At 29.4% G+C, this 20205-nt stretch overlaps 5 protein-coding genes across 6 annotated transcripts; all 5 read right to left on the minus strand.

Annotated features, from left to right (window-relative positions):
* Positions 1-446: 446 nt before the first annotated feature.
* On the minus strand, positions 447-5266 carry LOC123291537 (cystathionine beta-synthase). Its single transcript, XM_044871852.1, has 10 exons — positions 4959-5266; positions 4787-4893; positions 4555-4722; positions 4300-4481; positions 3505-3591; positions 3150-3435; positions 2713-2887; positions 2082-2216; positions 1820-2013; positions 447-919 (listed from the first exon to the last, which is right to left on the minus strand). The coding sequence occupies exons 1-10, from the start codon at positions 5048-5050 to the stop codon at positions 846-848; spliced, it is 1500 nt and encodes a 499-aa protein (XP_044727787.1). The 5' UTR covers positions 5051-5266; the 3' UTR covers positions 447-845.
* Positions 5267-6957: 1691 nt separating this feature from the next.
* Positions 6958-8847, minus strand: LOC123293680 (microsomal glutathione S-transferase 1-like). Its single transcript, XM_044874566.1, has 3 exons — positions 8721-8847; positions 8560-8651; positions 6958-7427 (listed from the first exon to the last, which is right to left on the minus strand). Exons 1-3 carry the CDS (start codon positions 8838-8840, stop codon positions 7184-7186), a joined length of 456 nt encoding a protein of 151 aa, XP_044730501.1. The 5' UTR covers positions 8841-8847; the 3' UTR covers positions 6958-7183.
* A 1842-nt stretch (positions 8848-10689) lies between these two features.
* Positions 10690-14118, minus strand: LOC123291471 (brachyurin-like). The gene is made up of 7 exons (XM_044871774.1): positions 14095-14118; positions 12485-12634; positions 12312-12409; positions 11727-11905; positions 11489-11587; positions 11041-11183; positions 10690-10869 (listed from the first exon to the last, which is right to left on the minus strand). Exons 1-7 carry the CDS (start codon positions 14116-14118, stop codon positions 10690-10692), a joined length of 873 nt encoding a protein of 290 aa, XP_044727709.1.
* A 1255-nt stretch (positions 14119-15373) lies between these two features.
* On the minus strand, positions 15374-16684 carry LOC123291474 (microsomal glutathione S-transferase 1-like). The gene is made up of 3 exons (XM_044871776.1): positions 16535-16684; positions 16011-16093; positions 15374-15617 (listed from the first exon to the last, which is right to left on the minus strand). The coding sequence occupies exons 1-3, from the start codon at positions 16682-16684 to the stop codon at positions 15374-15376; spliced, it is 477 nt and encodes a 158-aa protein (XP_044727711.1).
* An 809-nt stretch (positions 16685-17493) lies between these two features.
* On the minus strand, positions 17494-19908 carry LOC123291556 (microsomal glutathione S-transferase 1-like). 2 transcript variants are annotated; one of them, XM_044871878.1, is made up of 4 exons: positions 19703-19908; positions 19554-19636; positions 17760-18024; positions 17494-17714 (listed from the first exon to the last, which is right to left on the minus strand). In XM_044871878.1, exons 1-3 carry the CDS (start codon positions 19832-19834, stop codon positions 17781-17783), a joined length of 459 nt encoding a protein of 152 aa, XP_044727813.1. In that variant the 5' UTR covers positions 19835-19908; the 3' UTR covers positions 17494-17714; positions 17760-17780. The 2 variants fall into 2 exon arrangements, with proteins under 2 accessions (XP_044727813.1, XP_044727812.1); XM_044871877.1 differs by having other exon boundaries at positions 17494-18024.
* Between the last annotated feature and the right edge of the window lie 297 nt (positions 19909-20205).

Raw genomic sequence — 20205 nt, forward strand, 5'->3', positions numbered from 1 at the left:
CTAGCGGTCCTTGTAAACCTGGAAAAATACTTAATTTGTCCTGGAAATGTCCTTTTTGTACTTAAAAATGCGTATTATTGTACTAAAAACGAGTATGTTGGAAGCATCGTAAAGAAATCTCTTTTATCCGATCATGTATCTGTTGCTGTTAATAGTCTTCGGACTCTGTAAACAAATATGGTGTCTTTAAATTTTACTTTCAAAAATTCGATAGACGCCCTGCTTATAATGTTGGTACGCATGCCAACGAAATAAACCAGAAATTCAATTCCCATGAATACAACAAATTTTCAAAGATTCCACCAAAATTTGCCGCCTTAGGCACGTGTGTCTATTCAGCCTGCATGGTAAATCCAGACCTGACACCATGAAGATCTTGCTTAGAAATATTTTACTTTTCCTCCTTGATTTCATGAAATGGTATTTGAAAATTAAAAATTAAACAATTCAAGTTTCATTAAAATTTTATTTAGATAAAACAGTTTGACCACTTATGAACAAATTATGTCATGATTAATTCCTAAACTGTAAAATTGAAAACATGGAAAATTCGAAAATATAAATATAAATTATGATCCGGTTTATAGGGTTGGCTTAACGTCCCTTCCGATTTATAGTATAAGAAATAATAACGTCACGAAATAAAGCTGATTTCTCTGAAGCTGAAGCTGAAGACGTCTGGATTTTTAACTTAATTAGTAACTTTTTAAATAGGAAAGGGATTTTGGTCCACCCTATATTTTCTCAGTACTTAAATACCCAAATATCAAAAATATGGTAATAGTACGTTAAAAATTCACAATCCATAAATACTTGCATGTAATAAAATTCTTTAATATGGAAATTTATTGTTTTTCCTTTGAAACAAAATTTAAAATGTCAATTGAAGTGATAATACCAATCAGCTCTTCATTATTTACTGAAAATTAAAAATGTCAATTAAAACTACATTTGGGAAAAAAGTAACAAAATCTGTCTAAATAACGTAACTTTATAAAATTTGATCGCCCGAATGAATCTGGCCTTCAGAAAATTACGAGGATGGAGAATTTTGTTAACAAAAAAGTAAGTAAAAGTATATGAACGAAGATGAATCCAAAAATTTGAGTCGGAAAACAAGGTTAGTAACAGTTTCCGTCGTGAATTCTATTTACAGTGATAAGAGAAATAGACTAAAAGCCCATTCTGTAATTTTATGGATGAAATGACCCACCAAGAATAAAAGTCAGTTTAAGAACTACGGCGTCAGTTTTGCGCGGTACAGGTGAAAATATCAATGTCATATCCCTTGGTACCTCACCCCTACACCAACAAATATGTACGTCGATGGGGGATACTAACTCAACATAAGGATTCGAAGCGAATTACATGAATGCCGTACAGAAATATATCCGGAAACTTCGGTACACAAGTCAAAAAACTTCTTAATCTCCCGTTAATTACCAAAGGCAGACGTGTTTCATTTCTGTACGGAATTTAGGTAATTCGCTGCGAATACTTCGAGTTAGTATTCAGCAACGCCGTACATATTTGATGGCGCAACGATTTGGTACCGCGCAAAATTAACGCCATGATGCTTAAACTTACTTTTTACATATAGGACCATATTTTCAACATGATTCCTGGTGGGTCATTTCACTGGAAAAATTTCAGCATGGTTTTGTAGACTAAAACGGATTTCTATGTGAGCTAACATATAGTGTGTCACCGGATAGAGGTAACTATACTTAGAGGTAACTATAGAGTCTTTCTTAGCATTAAAATCCTACATTGTATTAGTTGTGGGACAATAAAAAAATATTTTGTTTTAAATACTTACATTCATTTGATTGTTTTGTTAGTAAAACATAAGTTTCCTTCTCTAATATTCTAGATATTCGACCTAAACTTGTATCTAAATGAACTTTAACATTTTGATGAATTAATGCTTTGCTAATTAGATCAGTTAGTTTCAAATTTGTATTTACTATTTTACTCATAATATTCACTTGAGTAACTACTCCTTTTATATTTCTATAAAAATAATTTCAAAAATTAAAATTTAATTTAAAATTTTTACCGCATGTTTGTTCAATACTTACTTTTGATCATCAACTACCGGTAATTGATCGAAACCATTAGTTTTCATAATGTCAATAGCTTCTTGACACGTTATATTTGGTGAAATTGTTACTGGTTTGGATATATTTAATACGGAAGCTTTCAAATTCCACCACCTAAAAAAAATGTATGATATTTGATTTTAAAGTTTCAGACTTTATTACTTTAGAAAAGAATGAAAATACATTTGATAATCACTAGAACATGATTTTGGAAAAGGTGTGTAAGGCCTTAAAAACCTTGAGAAAACAAATTTTCAACTCTCTAGTCTATTTTGATAGGGCTGTGGAAATATTTAAAGTCTTAAACCTTCAAAAAACATGAGATTTCGATATAATAAAGTTTAGGGTAGCTTGGAAGTTGACATCCCTCAAAAGGCACTTCCTTAACACGACGTAAATTAACCAGGGTGTATTAAACACAATACTTCGCTTCTCCGTCTCTGTTATCTCAGTACCTATATATTTCGCTTCTCCGTCTCTGTTATCTCAGTAGCTGGAGAATTTTTATGACCAATGTTTTCTGGACAATTTTTATGACCAGAGAGAGCCGTTAACAAATAAGCAATATAATTGCATAGAAAAAATAAAAGTTGCATTAATTTGCAATTACCAAATTGAATCATTTTTATCATCGATAAAATTTCTTGCAGCCATCCACGAATCATTCACAAATTTTGTTAAATAATTTCGAATATTATCTGGTAAAATCACTACACACTTTTGCCCTTCTTTTAAATCCTTTGCGGCTTTTAATGCTGCACTCAAATTTGAACCACTACTTGCTCCTACAAAAATAACAGTTAAACTTATTAAGAAATTTTCAATGGAATTCTTTGGAATACTATTTGAAGTCTCTTCACTAGAACATCATGATCGGTTATCGGTTTTAGCTAACTAACAACAGCAAATTGAAATATGCCTTAGCTAAACATGCCTTTTTTGTTATTTTAATAGGAATATCATCCAATAATAAATGGAAAAATTGTTTTAAGCGACAATCATAAAAAAGATTTCAAGCTTTTCAAAAATGTTTATTGAATGACTTACCGCATAAAAATCCTTCTTCCCTAATTAAACGCCTAGCTAATGGTAATGATTCGGCATCATTTGTTTTAATCCATGTATGCACTACAGAACGATCTAATACTGTTGGAATAAAATCATAACCGATACCTTCAACTTCATAAAATGTGGTATCAGTTTCATTCAATGATTCGGGCACAGCTAATATAGACCCTTCAGGATCTGCACCAACTACCACACAATCTGGACATTTCTCAGCCATCATACGTCCAATACCACAAATGGTACCTCCAGTTCCAGTACCAGCTACCTAATACGTAAGATATATTTCATTTGATTTGAACACGGGGTTTAAATTAAAAAAAAAAAAAAAACTTACTATCATATCCACGTGTCCATCTAAATCTTTTAAAATTTCTGCACATGTTGTTTCATAATGAGCTAAAGGATTTCCCGCATTACGATACTAGAAAGATATAAAAAAAAATACAGAATGCTTTTTAAGTTCGCATATCCTCGAAAATCAAAAAATAATTTTGACATTTATAGGTTCAACTAAAACCTTATTCTGATTCATAACTAGTAAGGGATAATGATAATAACAAAATATAAGAGGGGTACCGCGAGTAGGTTTCTAGCACCTAGACCAAAGAATCCTCTGTGCTCTCCTTAAGAACCACCTGTCACCCGAAGACGAGGCGAAGAGATGCAATTAAAATCAGATAAAGCTATAAGATTCAAACACCACACAGATAGCCCACAGCTTCTCTGCCGAGATTTCTTTCATGATTGATGGATCCAAGATTTCGGACCCGAATATTCTGAATCTGATGTCCTGCAAATTTCTACAGGTGCCTGAACATGTATGGAGGTTTCATTGTCCTCCATACAAGCCCTATAAGTTGGATCATCAGAGATCCTCATGTTATGAAGGTGATAGTTCAATCGACAGTATTCTGTCAGGAGTCCCACCACTCGTAAAGGATAGAAAAACACTTTAAATTTGAAAATAAAACGAATTTGTACGATTTCTGCGGAATTTAGGTCAATTTTCTTCTATCTCTTACTTTATTCAAAATATAAACGAAAATACGCTTTTGTATAAAAAAAAAAGTGAAAATATTATCGGATAAGATTAATTAATCTAATCTACGAGGCGAATGAATCAGTTTACCTGATCTAAAATATACGAATTTGGTATTTCTTTGTTTAATCTTTGTGATACAGCAATTAATCCTTCAGGATCCTCAAAACCAGCATGTGTAGGTGTACGAATTATTTCTGCACCTAATGCTTTCAACACAACAACTTTCTCGTTTGACATTTTCTCTGGCATAACAATTATACATCTGTATCCTAAAGTTTGAAAATTTTATGAGAAAATTTACAAAATATTTAAATAGAATAATGAAAAAAATCTACATTTTACCTTTAACAGCACAAGCTACTGCAATACCAATGCCTGTATTTCCTGAAGTAGGTTCAATAAGTGTAGAACCAGGTTTAATTAAACCTTTTTCTTCACAATCTTCTACCATTCGATAACCAATACGATCTTTTACAGATCCACCGGGATTTAAAAATTCACATTTTGCATCTAAACATAAATAGTATTCATTAAAATAAAATATAAAAAGTATAATTTTCATTGATAAACTTACACATGTCGCATTTGATTCCATAAGATTGTGGAATTTTGTTCAATTTAACCAGCGGTGTATGTCCAATTGCATGTAGAATATTTGGTAAAATTTTTGGACGTGGTTTTCTTGAAAAATTTCAAGTACTTCTAATTCAAATTATAATATGTTTTTTTGATTTATTTATACTTACAAAGTTCTTTGAATATGTGGACTGTCTCCATATTTAGCGCCTACATGCCAGGTGCATTTTGATGGTAAATCAGGTCGAATAAAATTTTCCATAATTTTTCTTTTTTTAAAATATTTTTAAAAAATTTCAAATACCTCGTGGTATAATGTTTATTTACTAGCGTGGTCGGTTTTTAACTAATCATATGTGAGGCATGCACCTGCGTTTTACAACATTTCTCTAGTTCATATTTTAAATTTAGAAACAGAAACTAACCGTTTTTGAGTAAGCAAAAACTAATAAGTAGTTTAACCAATAACGCTACGGTACAATTTCTGTAATTCTTACTGGAAATATTGCTTTGTTATCAGTTTATTACTTTTCTGATAGTGCTATCAGAAATTTTGATTAGAAAAATACTATAAAGCTTACTTACTATAGTACCTACTATAGTCAGTTACAACAAATTCTGATTTATAACGCTCATTTAGTTAAATTATGCACACAACTTCTAATTTCTCTGTTTACTTGAAAATAAAATTCAACTCTCAAATTTTTAAAAATATACTTACCAACCGCCAGCCTAGCAGCAAATTATCACTGAATTAGTTAAATATTGATTAGCATTGAAAATGTTAACTAACTAGAGTGATACCCACCCGCTTCGCTGGGTTTAAAAGTAAAAATTGATAAAGATTGTTCTCTGATTATCTCTTTTCTATAACACTCGAAATAATGGTAAGGATTGTTTTATTGAGGTAAAATATATGTATGATTTTCTATTTTTTTAATAATAGAATATTCGTAATTATTCATAGAGTATATCAGAAAAGATGCCGTGATATATTTTATATTGACTATTTTTACAGAAATCTGTATTTTATGGTAATGTCAAATGACTACTTTTACAGAAATCTGTAATTTATGGTAATGTCAAATGACTACTTTTACAGAAATCTGTAATTTATGGTAATGTCAAATTAAATTAATTTTAAAATTTTTTTTTATTAATATATCTTTATAAATTATATCTCATATGTTATTCTGAAGTATGAGCTATATTGCTGTACAGTTTCATTAAAAACCATTTGCTAGTTTTAGCGTGAAAGCGTAACAAAAAAACATACAAACAAACATGCTTACTTTCGCATTTATAATATATAGAGATGAGTAAGATTCATATTGATAACTATATTCAGAAATTAAAAAATATTTTGAAAATTATGAATTAACAAATGATTTAAAAAAATTTAATCGCATCGTTGCTATAATTAGGAAAACAAACAATTTATTAATATTATTAGTTCTGGTTCAAGATCAGAAGAAAGATCAGCCTCATTATAGATATATTTCCCCTGAAAACATAGACTTATGCAGTGTATCGAAGGTCATCAGTGACAAATGGAATGTTTTATAAATCCACTTTCGGCGAATCAATGTTATAAATGTCATTGGTGCCATTGTTTTGTTTAAAATAAGACTAATTTTAATTTTTTACATGTAGTTTATTTTTCGTCCTGCACCTAGACATAATTATCTTAACTTGAAATGAAGGGTGAGTCATGGAATTTGATAAAGGAATAAGGATATGGATAGGGCAGAAAAAAACTTGCTAGAGTAATAATATATAAGATATTGCACGAATAATATTTTTAAATGTAAATTAACATAATTACTTATTAAAATTTGTTAAAAAATTGTATTAAATTTTCAATGCAAACCATGTATACAAACCATAGACTTATATGTCTATATATAAAATTATATGAATTTGTATCGTTACCATTGATACCCCTGAAATAAATATCATGCACGGTGGGAATCCGTCGTATACTGCGATAAATCCTCAATTACAGCACTGGAAATATGACTTTAGTGATGGAGCCCTATTACTCGAAACGAGTACTTTATTATTTAACACTCTTGTGATAACACATTTTATAATAAAAAATAAATTCATAATAGTTTTATCAGTTGCAATATACACTGATTTGAAATAAATTTTAGGATTTTTGTTTAATTGATTTATTAATCTGTATTTGTTGAGTGCAGAACCGAGTCTAACCTGGCTTCGCGGAAATAATAATAATTTTTTACAAGGTTTGTATGTTTCATTTTGATAACACTATCGCCTTGGTAGCTTATCGTATTGATTATTAGTTTATTACAGAGGAATTCAATGAAAATTTGAGCTATGCGAAAATTAGTTTGTTTAGAAAGAATTTGTTGAGTCTTATCATCCACGTTCACCAAAAATGTATGGCAGTTGAAATGGTAATATACATAGTTATCCAAAATCCTATTGTCCAGCTAATCGAGCGTGCAGGTTGCGGTACAACAATAACGGCATATACAAACGTGTAAATAAAACGTACTGTGGTATAAATACGAAATAAGTTTATTGCGATAATTGGATTCGGATCAGTTAAAACATAAAAGAATGATACGAACATAAAGAACGGAATATTTTCTAAATCGTTTAAATGAGCCCTAGAAAAAAAAGAAAAATCTAATTTTAAAATTTATGATATAGAATCAAAAGGTTTTAAAGTTCCACATCAAAATCTGATTTTATTTTTACACCATTTCTTTTACATTTACGTCATACAAATTGCCTAACTGAATAGTTGAATAGTCATGTGACAGCCGAACCACTAAATAAAGTTAAGGAGAATACCATAATTATAATTTAAAATTATATATATATATATAATATTTTGTGATCTTAGCAGATTAGTTGCAAAACAATTTTAAATTATGGTACGCTCCTTAACTTTTTTTAGTTTAGTGGTTCGGCTGTCACATGACTATTCAACTATTCGTTAGTTGAATAGTTAGGCAATTTGTATGACGTAAATAAATGTAAAAAACATTTGTAGATCATTTTTTTTACATTTACGTCATACAAATTGCCTAACTGAATAGTTGAATAGTCATGTGACAGCCGAACCACTAAACTAAAAAAAGTTAAGGAGCGTACCATAATTTAAAATTGTTTTGCAACTAATCTGCTAAGATCACAAAATATTATATATATATATATAATTTTAAATTATAATTATGGTATGCTCCTTAACTTTATTTAGTGGTTCGGCTGTCACATGACTATTCAACTATTCAGTTAGGCAATTTGTATGACGTAAATAAATGTAAAAAACATTTGTAGACCATTTTTTTTACATTTACGTGATACAAATTGCCTAACTGAATAGTTGTGACAGTCGAACCACTAAATAAAGTTAAGGAGCGTACCATAATTTATGTATACAATATATATTTGTTTATTTTTATTGAAAATGAGCAAAATAATCATGAAGAAATTTGCTTGGAAAGAAAGTATTTAGGTTCAAAGACCTCGAACGGACCATTTTTGAAGCTCATTTTCAAGAAAAATAAACAAACTTTCGAATGATTTTAGCAGATTTGTAAAAAATTAATTTTAAAAGTTTTGTACTCTTCTAAACTTCATACAAAATTTATGGAAAACATTTCTCACCCTTTCAACTCTCAGTACTAGTTAGTAATTAGATTTTTGCATTTTATTTCGGACAGTTTTCCTTACGACCTGAATTTATTTTAACAAGCAGTGTACATTTTCAGTTTAACATTATAAATATTATACCTTCGACATCGTTCAATATCTGGATCATCATAAGTCACAGTTGCATTTTCCTTCACAAGAAACATTTTTGTATCTTCTGGACTAATAAATATCTAAATATACGTAAGAACAAGCAAAAATTAAAAAAATTCACCATTTTATAATTTTATAATAGTTTTAACCTGTTTTTTAAAACGATATTTTGCAATTAAAAATACCATTCCTATTGTTTTTAATGTCAACAAGCATCCATAAAAAATGTATGCTCGAAATATTGGATTTTCGAATAATTTTGTATCCATTTTTGGATGTTGACTATTTTTTATCAAGTTATTATTTAACAAGTCTTTTAAAAGGAATCATTTGGAAGTTGTAACGAATTTAAATTGTTATTAAATTAATTTATTATCAGTGTTTTTTATTTAACATCTTTATATAATGGAGTTTAATCATAACTTACTTAGTGGAGTACATAACGCTGTCTCAGTTGGAGAAAACTTTCGGATTTGGAAAATCATTTCATGTGTGGGTATCTTTTATCAGAGCTAGGTTAAATTTGACCACAAATTTGAAAAGTATGACCCAAATTTAGTAGGATTACATACTTATTTTATAAAAAAACTGGATAAAATTTGGATGTGATAGAGCAAAATTAAATTTTATGGATACAGATGACGTCATAAAGTTAAAAAATTCGATTTCTTTTATAACACAGGCAAATTTGATAAGATCTTATTGGAATTTTTTTTGGAGGTTAATCAGTTCCTTATGCAAAATACCCCAGTATCATTTAGGAGAGTACTGAGTTCCTTGTTTTGCTCGGAAACGTACTCTATCATTTGAATAAATTAAAAAAAAGTTTATCAATTAAATGTACAGACTCTTTAAGGTCAAAAGACACAATTATGGCAACTCTCCCCCATTTTGCTCTTATGTTAAATTATATCAGTATACGAATTTTCATCAAAATCGTTAGAGCCGATCCCGATATATATATAAAGCGCAACCTAAATACTTGAAACCGGCGCTATGTACCCTCGTTACGACTCTGGAATTTGATGCTTGCCTGGCAAACTCTTGATTTTTATTACAATATCTTAAGAAAGGGAATACCCAGGTAACAAAAATTGAATCCGAAAGTTTTCTCCAACGGATGCACCTTTATGTGCTCCACTATATACAGTATTTTAGTAGGGAATACAGTTTGTTGTTCAAGGATAAAAAAAGAGGGGTCATTTAAGAATACATTTAAATCTTCAAATAGTAAAGTTTCGTTATTAATTCTCATCAAAATTGCAAATTCGTAAATAAATAATAGTTTCAAAAGACTAAAAAAAAAAACCCTTTTATAATAGAACTAAAAATTTATTCACTGAACTAAATAATATGTTTCAGTTTATCATATACTAGCTGTTAAACCCGCTTCGCTGGGTTGTTTTTGCACATTTAAATATCAAAATTGTTAAATGAAAGACTTTTTTTTTAATTCTCTCTGTGTGTACGGAACAGTAAGATTTTTTTGGCCGATCCCAATATTATGTCTACACTCTCTGTGTGTACGGAAAAGTAAGGGAAAGATCGATAGAAACCCATGGAACATTCCAGAATATTCGAGAAAGTTCTAGAAAATTAGATAGAAATCCACAGAACATTCCAGAATGTTCGAGAAAATTCTAGAAAATTCGACAGAAACCCATGGAACATTCCAGATTGTTCGAGAAAGTTTGATAAAATTCAATAAAAATCCATACAACATTCGAGAATATTCGAGAAAGTTCTAGAAAATTCGATAGAAATCCATAGAACATTCCAGAATGTTCGAGAAAATTCTAGAAAATTCGATAGAAATCCATGGAACATTCCAGAATTTTCGAGAAAAATCGAAAGACATTTGCGCCAGTAGCGCCATCTAGTGAAAATTGTACTATTGACAGTGGGGCCTATTGTACTATTAGAACTATTTTTTTAATCTATTTTCTATGAATTCCTAGATCATTTTTAATTCCACCCCCACCAAACTCCCTTATTCACAATGGGAGCCTAAGGGCTACCCAATGACATAATCCCCTACCGAAGGTCAATGGTTAGTTTTAGAGAAAATCGGGGACATACAAACAAACACTCTCTTTTTATATATATAGATTTCTTTATTTACTTGTCTCTAATCTCTACATCGCTATTGTTTCTAATAAAATCTAAGAACGATGTAAGTCTTGTATATGCTGTAGGTAAATTTTTTTCACAACCAATACTCATACCAAATGAAATCACTCCAATCTGTGTAAAGTTACCATCATCTTCGGTTATTACCAATGGTCCACCACTATCTCCCTGAAATTACATAAACATATTCAATTTACACACCAAGAAAGAGACCTGTCAAATTTTCGTCGATCGTTAATTCTCTACTCTGCAGATTGCGTGGATATTGTAGGTTTGTTGACCAGAGTAATTTTTTATACGAGTATATATTCTGTATTAAAACTGAATAATATTACGTACCATGCAAGATCCACGACCATTTTTTCCCGATAAGCATAGTTGACTGTCTTCAATTACTCCTAACATGGGTCCGTTACACCTTTCATTTGAAATAATTTCATTGGAAGTTTCTCTTAATACTGGGGTCACTGGATTCGTGGTAGCTAAAATATTACGTTAATTTTAGGCTCATAAAAATATTCGCCAGCAAACAAAAACTAGAAGGCAGCCCATTTGTGACGAGCAAATTTTTTAGAATAAAATCATCTTGAACTTAATCGAAAGTCATGGTTAAATTCCCCCGATGTGCCTTCGATAAAATAACAGTGATTTGAAAAATTCTTAGCTTCGAATCTCAAACTTCTCAATTTTTAAACATAGTTTCTCAAAACTTATTGATCAAATGGTTCATTAGGTAAATATTTGGCTCGATTTAACTGTTCTGAATTAAGAAACGAAAAGAAAATACCATCTGTGCTCTTTCCCCATCCAGTAACTGTGGCTTCAACTGAAACGAATTTTTCATTCACTTGTGATCTAGCTGGTAATCGAATAACTTGTACATTTTCTGAAATCAATTTAAAAGATGTTATAAAAGATTTTTTTTACAATTAAGTGCAAACGAACTGCAACCTTGAAGGTCTTGTAACAGCCGAAGATCAAAGAGAACTACAATTATTAATTTTAATAATTATTTAATTAATTACCGTTTAGTTCGGCATCTTTTGGTAAAAAAATTAAAGCAATATCATTAGTCATCTTAAATTGTTTTCCATTGTTCAACCATTTAGGATGAACAATTTTTTCCGTTGTATAAAAAATTTGTTGAGTCGGTTCGTTTTTCTCAATGTTATGTGCACCAAGAATTACAGTAAAATTTGAAACTCTAGAATAATATTTAGTAAAAGTAAGCAAATTGATAAAAAAAATACAATGGATATGAAACTATTTAAAGATTGTTCGATCGCACTCTGGTACGGATTATCACATTTTGGGGCTTCACCCAAGCTCTTCTTACCGGATCTTCTTCAGTTCGACGGAAAAGTTATGGCTATGACCGGATCCTTAAAAAACGAGCCCTAGACATTTGTCTGATTTGGTTATCCGATGAAATGACCCAGATTTTTGATGATATGCATGTTACATTTTTTTGGGGAAAGTAAAACAAAAAAATCCGTTGTTTTTGGATATTACTCTAGGAGTCATGCTACAAATTCCGCAGCCAATGAATGTCCACAGCTACACAAAGTTTTTTCAATGTAATCGAACAACCTTAAAGTTATGACTATTACCCTTGAGCACAATGAGCAGCAGTTAAAACACAGCGTTTTGAAATAAGAGAACCTCCACAAAAACCTGTTCGCTCACCAAGTTTTAGTAAAATTCCTGCCTAATATCAAATTAACGTTTAATTTTTGACAAAGGTGTTCATTTACCGCCTATTCTAATATCATTACCTACTTACTTGATATGGATATTTGTGAGGTATTACCTCATTACCCCCAACAACACGTCCATGGTGACTTTTTTGTGAATGAAACGAACCTAATTCTTCATTGATCGTACTATCAATATTTATTGGAGATCGTACATTCTGCCACTCAAATTCGTACGCCTAATAGAAGAATAAATTATTAAATACAAACAATTGACTGAGTTAATTGTTGAAATACCCTGTGTAGAAAGTGTTGAATGTCAGTTCATTCATTATTTTTAAGAAATTAGAAAAGTTTAAAAAAGCAACACAATTTTGGCCACCATTTGTTTTGGTTTTCGAAAAGTTCGGGTATTTTCTAGAATTATTTTTCGCTTTTCGAGAACCTTTCACAAGACCGTTTATTGAAGCAAACCGCAGCAAATTTTTAACTGCCTATCTATTATAGTTTTGGAGAAAAACTCCAAAATTTTGTGATGACAGTGACGTTTACGAAAAAACGTTTCAAACAAAAATAGGGGTAAACCTGATGTCGAATTGGCCAATTTATCTATAAAAATGAAAAACTAGACTTGATACCACGACAAATGGTATCTAATGGAATACTAATGAAACAATCTGAAGTAAAAAGGTTCAGTAAATACGGGTTGTTCGCTTTGTATTTGCTGAGCCGTACTAATTACATCCAAACCGTCAACCGAAAAATTTTATATTTTCACCTGCACATATGCACAACTAAATAAACAAAAAAATATTAAATTATCCATTTTATAATAACTTTCAATAAGGCAATGCGTTTTGATTCTACTAACAATTTCAAAGATACAAATTGACAGTCATATTCTATTACCTACTTTTTATAGGGACAAACGCAATGGAATACACATTAGAATCATAAATAATTCATTATTGCATTTTAGTGGATTTCCTCTTCAAGAAAAATGAGCTATTGTTTTTTGTAGTGATGAAAAATTTTTTTCAAATTTCCGTCAAAAGCAAATTTTATTTAAATTTACGACAATTATATTATATTATAGAAATACCTACTTGTGAGAAACAAAATCTATTTGGAATTTCGGAAACGGCTCCAACGATTTTCACGAAATTTAGTATGCAGGGGGGAAAATCGATCAAGCTAGGTTTCATTTTTGGAAAACGTCGATTTATCCGTTTTTTCAGGAAAAACTGAAACATAAACTGCAAAATATGACTATTCCTGACATCTATTGGTAAGTATGTACTTTGTAAGTGTCTCGTTTTGTATGTATTGTATAGTCTGCTTCCCGTGTGGTTATGTCAGTTTTGGTTGATAGATAGCTGATGTGATATACGTATATCGTAGTTAACGAAATAAAGTACATTATCGCGAGATTCAAATTGAAATTTGTGTGGAGACATTTTACAGGTACTTACCATAATACGAAAACCGCTCTTAATAATGTATATTGTGAAATTCGCTTAGTTTACGCATCGAGATAATTTAAAAAAAATATTATATTGTGTTGTTTAACACCATTGTTATTGTATGTTTAACACTATGATTTACTATTGCATAGATAACAATTACATTTATCAACTATACATTAATTAACATTATTTTGTAATAATTAGGTGTTATGATTTATGGACGAAAAATTTACCTTTAATAGTTTTCTAAAATTCATTTAATTAGAACATTTATTAGACTCTAGCTCATGACACGTTAAACTAGAAACTCTAGGAAGATTTCCCATTTCAAAGGATGTTAAACAAGGTGATTAGACGAATCCTTATTCTAATTCCCCATGGGGGAGTATATCCTCATTCTAACTTCAGAATCGTGATCAGTGACAACAAAAACCTCTGATTATACTTTTTTGGTCCATTTTGTTTAATATTTACAGAATATGAAACCAAACTTTTACATTTGTTTCAATTTTTTGTGTATTTTATATAAGTTAAAGTCCCTCAGACATGGTACTTTTAATAGTCTTTTCTATCTCAACACATTATACCACTAACACTGATAAAAATTTTTCCCTCCTGTTTCCCTTGGCGTCCTTGGCATTAAAATTAAGCCTACTTATGACTACAGGGAATATGGACTCCCTATTTTCATTGGTTCATGCAATGAAGGTGGAAGGATATCAAACATGTTTTAATTATTAAACCTACTCGAAAAAAAAATTATTATCAATTGAAAACGTAGTTTATTTTAGAAATCATTAAAAAATAACAATTTTTTCGATCATATCTCATCATAACTAATTGCCAATTAATTATGTTAATGAAGTTGATAAATTTAATTGTTATCTTTGTAATAATAGTTAATCACGCTGTTTAACAACACGCACAATTGTTAAATAAATTTATGACTAATTATATATGATTTATTGCGTAATATACAGGGTGGACTTACAATTAGTTCTCGGAGTTGCTTTAATAGTCAATTTAGATCGTAAAGAGAATAATAACAGTTTAAATAAGTCTGATGGATTTGTATCGATTCGTACAGTGAATGGATAGAGTAGATTTGTCGTTCGCGAACACTTACTTATTTGTACAAATCACACCAGACGCGATTAACTTGGTTCTTCAGGGTTGGGATAAAATTAAATAATTCAAAAAAATAAAATAATATCAAAACTTTATTGAAAAAGTAAAAAACTTATTTTGTAGATTTAAAAGAGTTTTATTTAGAACTCTTAGATTATTTATTTATCATTAGATTTTGCAAATCATTGCATTCTTTTTGCATAATATTTGCAAACATATCTTATGCCTAAACGAAAAGCAAATTTTGTTACGAAAAACGGAACAAATTTTCTATCTGGTACAAAATTTTAGCCATACAAAAAGTCTAGTATCGTTCTCTCCTCTGTCCTTACATGGAACAAATTGGAAAATTAATTGTAACGAAATTGTTTCAAATAAAATTTATTATATAAAATGAATAGCTGTTGCAACTGCTATATAAATCGTAATTATATATCCAATCCCCCAAACTATAGCCCTTGTCGGCTGTGGAATAACAATTACAGCGTAAACAAATGTATGAATGAATCGTGCCAATGTGAACAAACGAAATAAGTTTATCGCAAGAAATTCCATTGGATTTGTTAAAACATAAAAAAATGCTACGAATAAAAATGCTGGAATACTTTCTAAATCATTTAAATGAGCTCTGAAACAAAGAAAAAGCAATATTAGTGAGGTAAAAAATGTTACTTATTATAGAAACAGGAAGAATCGTAAGTAGAGAAATTATTGAGTTTATTATATAATACAGGAATCGCTATTTTTGATCGAAAATCCCGTTTTATTGGTTTTTTATTTTAAAACTTAACATTCACGATTTTTTTAAATATTATCTATTTTCTGAAACTGTTGGTCAATCTTTTCCTCCATGTGTAAACTTATCGACAGAACAATTATTAAACAATATATTTTTCGCTTCCAAATGCTAAGATAACGAGTGAAAGCTCTTACCTTAAATATGGACTACACAGGTAGTGTTTGGAAAATATTACTTTCATTAAATAAATTTAATACAATTTACTTTCTTAAAATTACTCACCGTCGACATCGTTCTATATCGGGATCCGTTGTATCTGCTACACTCCCTTTTCGCAAAACTGTATCTTCAGGACTAATAAAAATCTGCAAAAAAAATTAATATTTATAAATATACCAATTTGGAAATGATACAATGAATTTCGAATGGAAAGAAACAAAGAGGAATTTTTGCGTTAAAAAATTCATGACGCCATAACTTATATGCGAAAAATACAACGAGTTTTGCTTGTTGTCTTATTATTTACTAAGCCAGCTGATTTACAATTTCTTACGATGCCATAATCCAAACGATGAAAAATCGATTCATATTCAAGATATGAGCCAACTGAAAATAAATCCCACTGAAGCTGTTGTTGTTATTTGACCACAAAATAGCATAAAACACTAAAATACAATTTTTTTTTAAAGGTATCTTTAATCTAATGATATAACTTATTTAATTTAGGATCCAAGCTTATTAGTCTATTCTACGAGTATACAACCCATGAACTTTATAATTAAATACTTTATAATTTTAATACGAACTTTTTTTTGGAAACGTTTTGGAACTATTAAAAATAACATTGCCAAAATTTTAAGCACCAACAAACAAGTATAAAATATATATGCGCGTAACACAGGATTTTCGTAAGATAATAATTCTATAATTGTTATATTGCTTGAAGTTGAAGCCATATTTTTTTGATGTTAAAACAACACACAAAAATATAAAATATTATTTGAATACTAAAAATATTAAATAATTTTTAGCATAAATAAAACAGTAAGTAATTAAACCCTTCCCCTCATTTTTATTAAGTAATTATATTTAAATATTTTTTGATTCAAAGAGGTGGAACCAACTTCTTTAAGTGAAAGTGTATTTTTAGTATAGTTGTCTGCATGCAAAGGTAATTGCAGCTAAAAACAGGATATACATAATTTTAAAATTTAATTTTGTTATGCAATTTGTATATCATATATGTAATAAATTGCCTATAAATAGAAATAAAGTAAATTACTATTGATATTATATTTTTTCTTTAGCCTGTTTTTAGCTACAAGTACTGTGGAATTCCGCACGGTTCGAGCTAATTAATGATAATTTTACCAAAAATATTGAAATTTATAAATAATAATTATACTTACCTAATTGGAATTAATTTTGTTTTGTTTGCTAATTGTGTGAATATGTAACCACAAATTTGTATAAATTTCTGTTACTAATGAATTTTTTAAGAATTAACTATAATTTAAATTCACTCATATCAAAAAATCGATTTAAATTATTGTTAATTTTAAAAAAATAATAACATTTTAGTTAGGCTTTTGCATGTTGACAATTTCACATCACATTTTTTGTGATTGAAAACTCATTATAAAATGTGGTATGTCTCAGCCAATTTTGACGCTAGAAAGTCAAAAATGTGTAAAATTACGCCAGAAAATTAATATGGTATAAAACTTATTTTATAATTTATTTTTTCAACTATGTAACAGCATTTTATATTGTGTGTTTTACACAGTAGAGCCTGAAAAAATTACAATTAGTAATGAAACGGTTTGCTGGATAATTTTTCCCATACAACTCCTTTTATCGTTTTATTTTATTAAAAAAAATTTTATAATAACTTCTTAAATTTACAATTATAATGAATTTCTATGATTAGAAATGATTTATTCTACCAGTGAAGGGTATTTCGCAGTCTCTCGTCATCGTTCCTGTTAGGCACAATCAAGAAACAACTTTAAACTAGCTTAATAAATCATAAAATGCTGTTTTTTTTTCTGCTTAGAAAAAGTATATTGCAGTTGCAACTGAAATATAAATAGTAATTATAAATCCAATCGCCCAAGATATAACTCTTGCTGGCTGTGGCACAACAATTACAGCGTACACAAATGTATGAATAAATCGTGCTAATGTAAACAAACGAAATAAATTTAAAGCGATAAAATCTTTTGGATCAGTTAAAACGTAGAATAATGCTACGAATAAAAATGCAGGAATGTTTTCCAAATCATTTAAATGAGCTCTGAAACAAAATAAACAAAATTTATATTATTTAAAAATTATTTTATTGACTTGATTGAGCGTCTTTTAGTCGTATTTATAAAAATTCAGGTCAATTATTTTCATGATTTTCCTAACTAATACTGGCTTTATATCTATCAATTGAAATTACTTGAGAGTAGTGAAATAACACCATTAGAGGCCTCTCGATTTATGAAAAAATATTTTTACTTTTTTGAATACCCGTTTCTCCAGTTTTGTAATTCCCCGTACAAGCAAGATAAATAATCGTAATGAAACACATTACAATCAATAATATTCTGAAGTCACCTTGAAAATATCTTTCTAAACCGCAGGTGAACACTAACATTACTATAAGAAAGAAAATATAATTCAATTCACTGAAAAACAAGATTCCTAAGTAAGTGTTTACCATAGAGATATTATAACAATAGACTAGAATGTGTGATAATGCAATGATAGTGTCTGCAGAGACAGAATATTACCGCTTTGCTGGGCAATATTCCCACTTTCACCCTCCCTCATATCCCCTTCTGTAGGGATTACAGTTTTGTAATGTATACGTCATGCTCTTTTACTTGATACCTCACTTGGGTATGTTTGAAATTCTTCGATTATTCCTTCACACTTAAAAATAGATATGAACAATCCTTGAAGCTGGTTGTATAATATATGAGCTAAATCGATGCACAACTTTATAAGTTTTTGAAACACATCCTTTTCAATCCCTGTTTCAACTGCTTACTCTACTACATTATACAGAAAAATCTTTCTCCTGAATCTATTTGAACAAATCTCATCAAAATGCATTGCGTAGCTTTAAAGATCGAAGCATACATAGGGATTAGGGACAGAAAACCGGATTGTAGCGTCTTTGTTATATGTATTAATCATACATAGATATACGGTTTCTCGGCAGCGGTCTCTCTCTTACCTGTAGACACTATCACTTAAAGCTAACATAGGCACTCAGGCACTCTATTCTTATAATATCTCTATGGTATATATCATCTAGTCATCTTTTAATTCAAAATTTTGCAGAAAACATTTTTTCCATAAATGTTACAAAAAAATGTTTAAAACAGAAATTGTTTGATTAAAAAAGGAATACAGTAAAAAAAAGGTAAAATATTCTGTATCTTATAAATATTTTCAGAAAAGTTCCGTTTAATTATTCAAAAAAATTTCAGATCTGTTTCTGACTGCAATACAAATCCGGTAAAGTTGGATAAGAAGTATATTTTTATTTTTAATAGTATTTAGAGGTTTGAGTTCATGGAAACTTTTGTGTGGCAGGTGTATAGAACTTTGGGTCGATTGAGAATTTTATTTTTCACTTTATAGTTAGAGTAGTATACACGATTTAAAGATGATAGAAAACGTGATCTTTTGGAAACATCCTTAAATACAATTTAAATGACAGACAAAATTCAAGATTTTTGGTAACATTATCATTTTGGTATCGAAATGCCGGAATTTTGGAGGAATTATGTATCTCTGGGTACCAATTTTAAACTAATTTAAACTTACCTACGACATCGCTCTATATCCGGATCATCATTTGCACACGTTGCATTTGTCGTGAATTTTGCATCTTCTGGACTAATAAATATCTACAAATTAAATTAAAATAACAAAAATACAAAAATATTATAATTTTTTCTAAACTAAATACAAACTAGTTTCGTCCATCGATAACGTCCAATTAATGCTACCATAAACAAAGTTTTTAAAACCAATACACATGCATAAAAAACATATGCAGTAAATACAGGATTATCTAAAGATAATAAACTTGTTATTGTTGACATTGTGTTCAGATTTTAATCATTTATTTCTATTTCCTATACAACAATAAACTAATGCATGTTATATAAAAGTAATATATATTTAATTATTATGCGTTTTTCCAATAGTTGTAATAATAATTTATTATATTACACAAGCAAATGTGATAAAACTATTTAGAGTTGGTTCAAAATCAATTGAATGTTTGATAATATTTTAATAATAATTACGGACGTTCCCGTTTTCTTCTTTATCTTTGGATCATCTTTAAATCGAGTATATGCATCTCATTAATGTCCTTTTTAAGCTAGTAAATTTTATAATATACCTAGAAGTGCTAAATTTATAGATTTGAGCTGTTAAATTTTGCATTTTTATAAACCGAAAAATTTTA

Source organism: Chrysoperla carnea, chromosome 2 (genome assembly GCF_905475395.1).
Source record: "Chrysoperla carnea chromosome 2, inChrCarn1.1, whole genome shotgun sequence".
Classification (NCBI taxonomy): Eukaryota; Metazoa; Arthropoda; class Insecta; order Neuroptera; family Chrysopidae; genus Chrysoperla; species Chrysoperla carnea.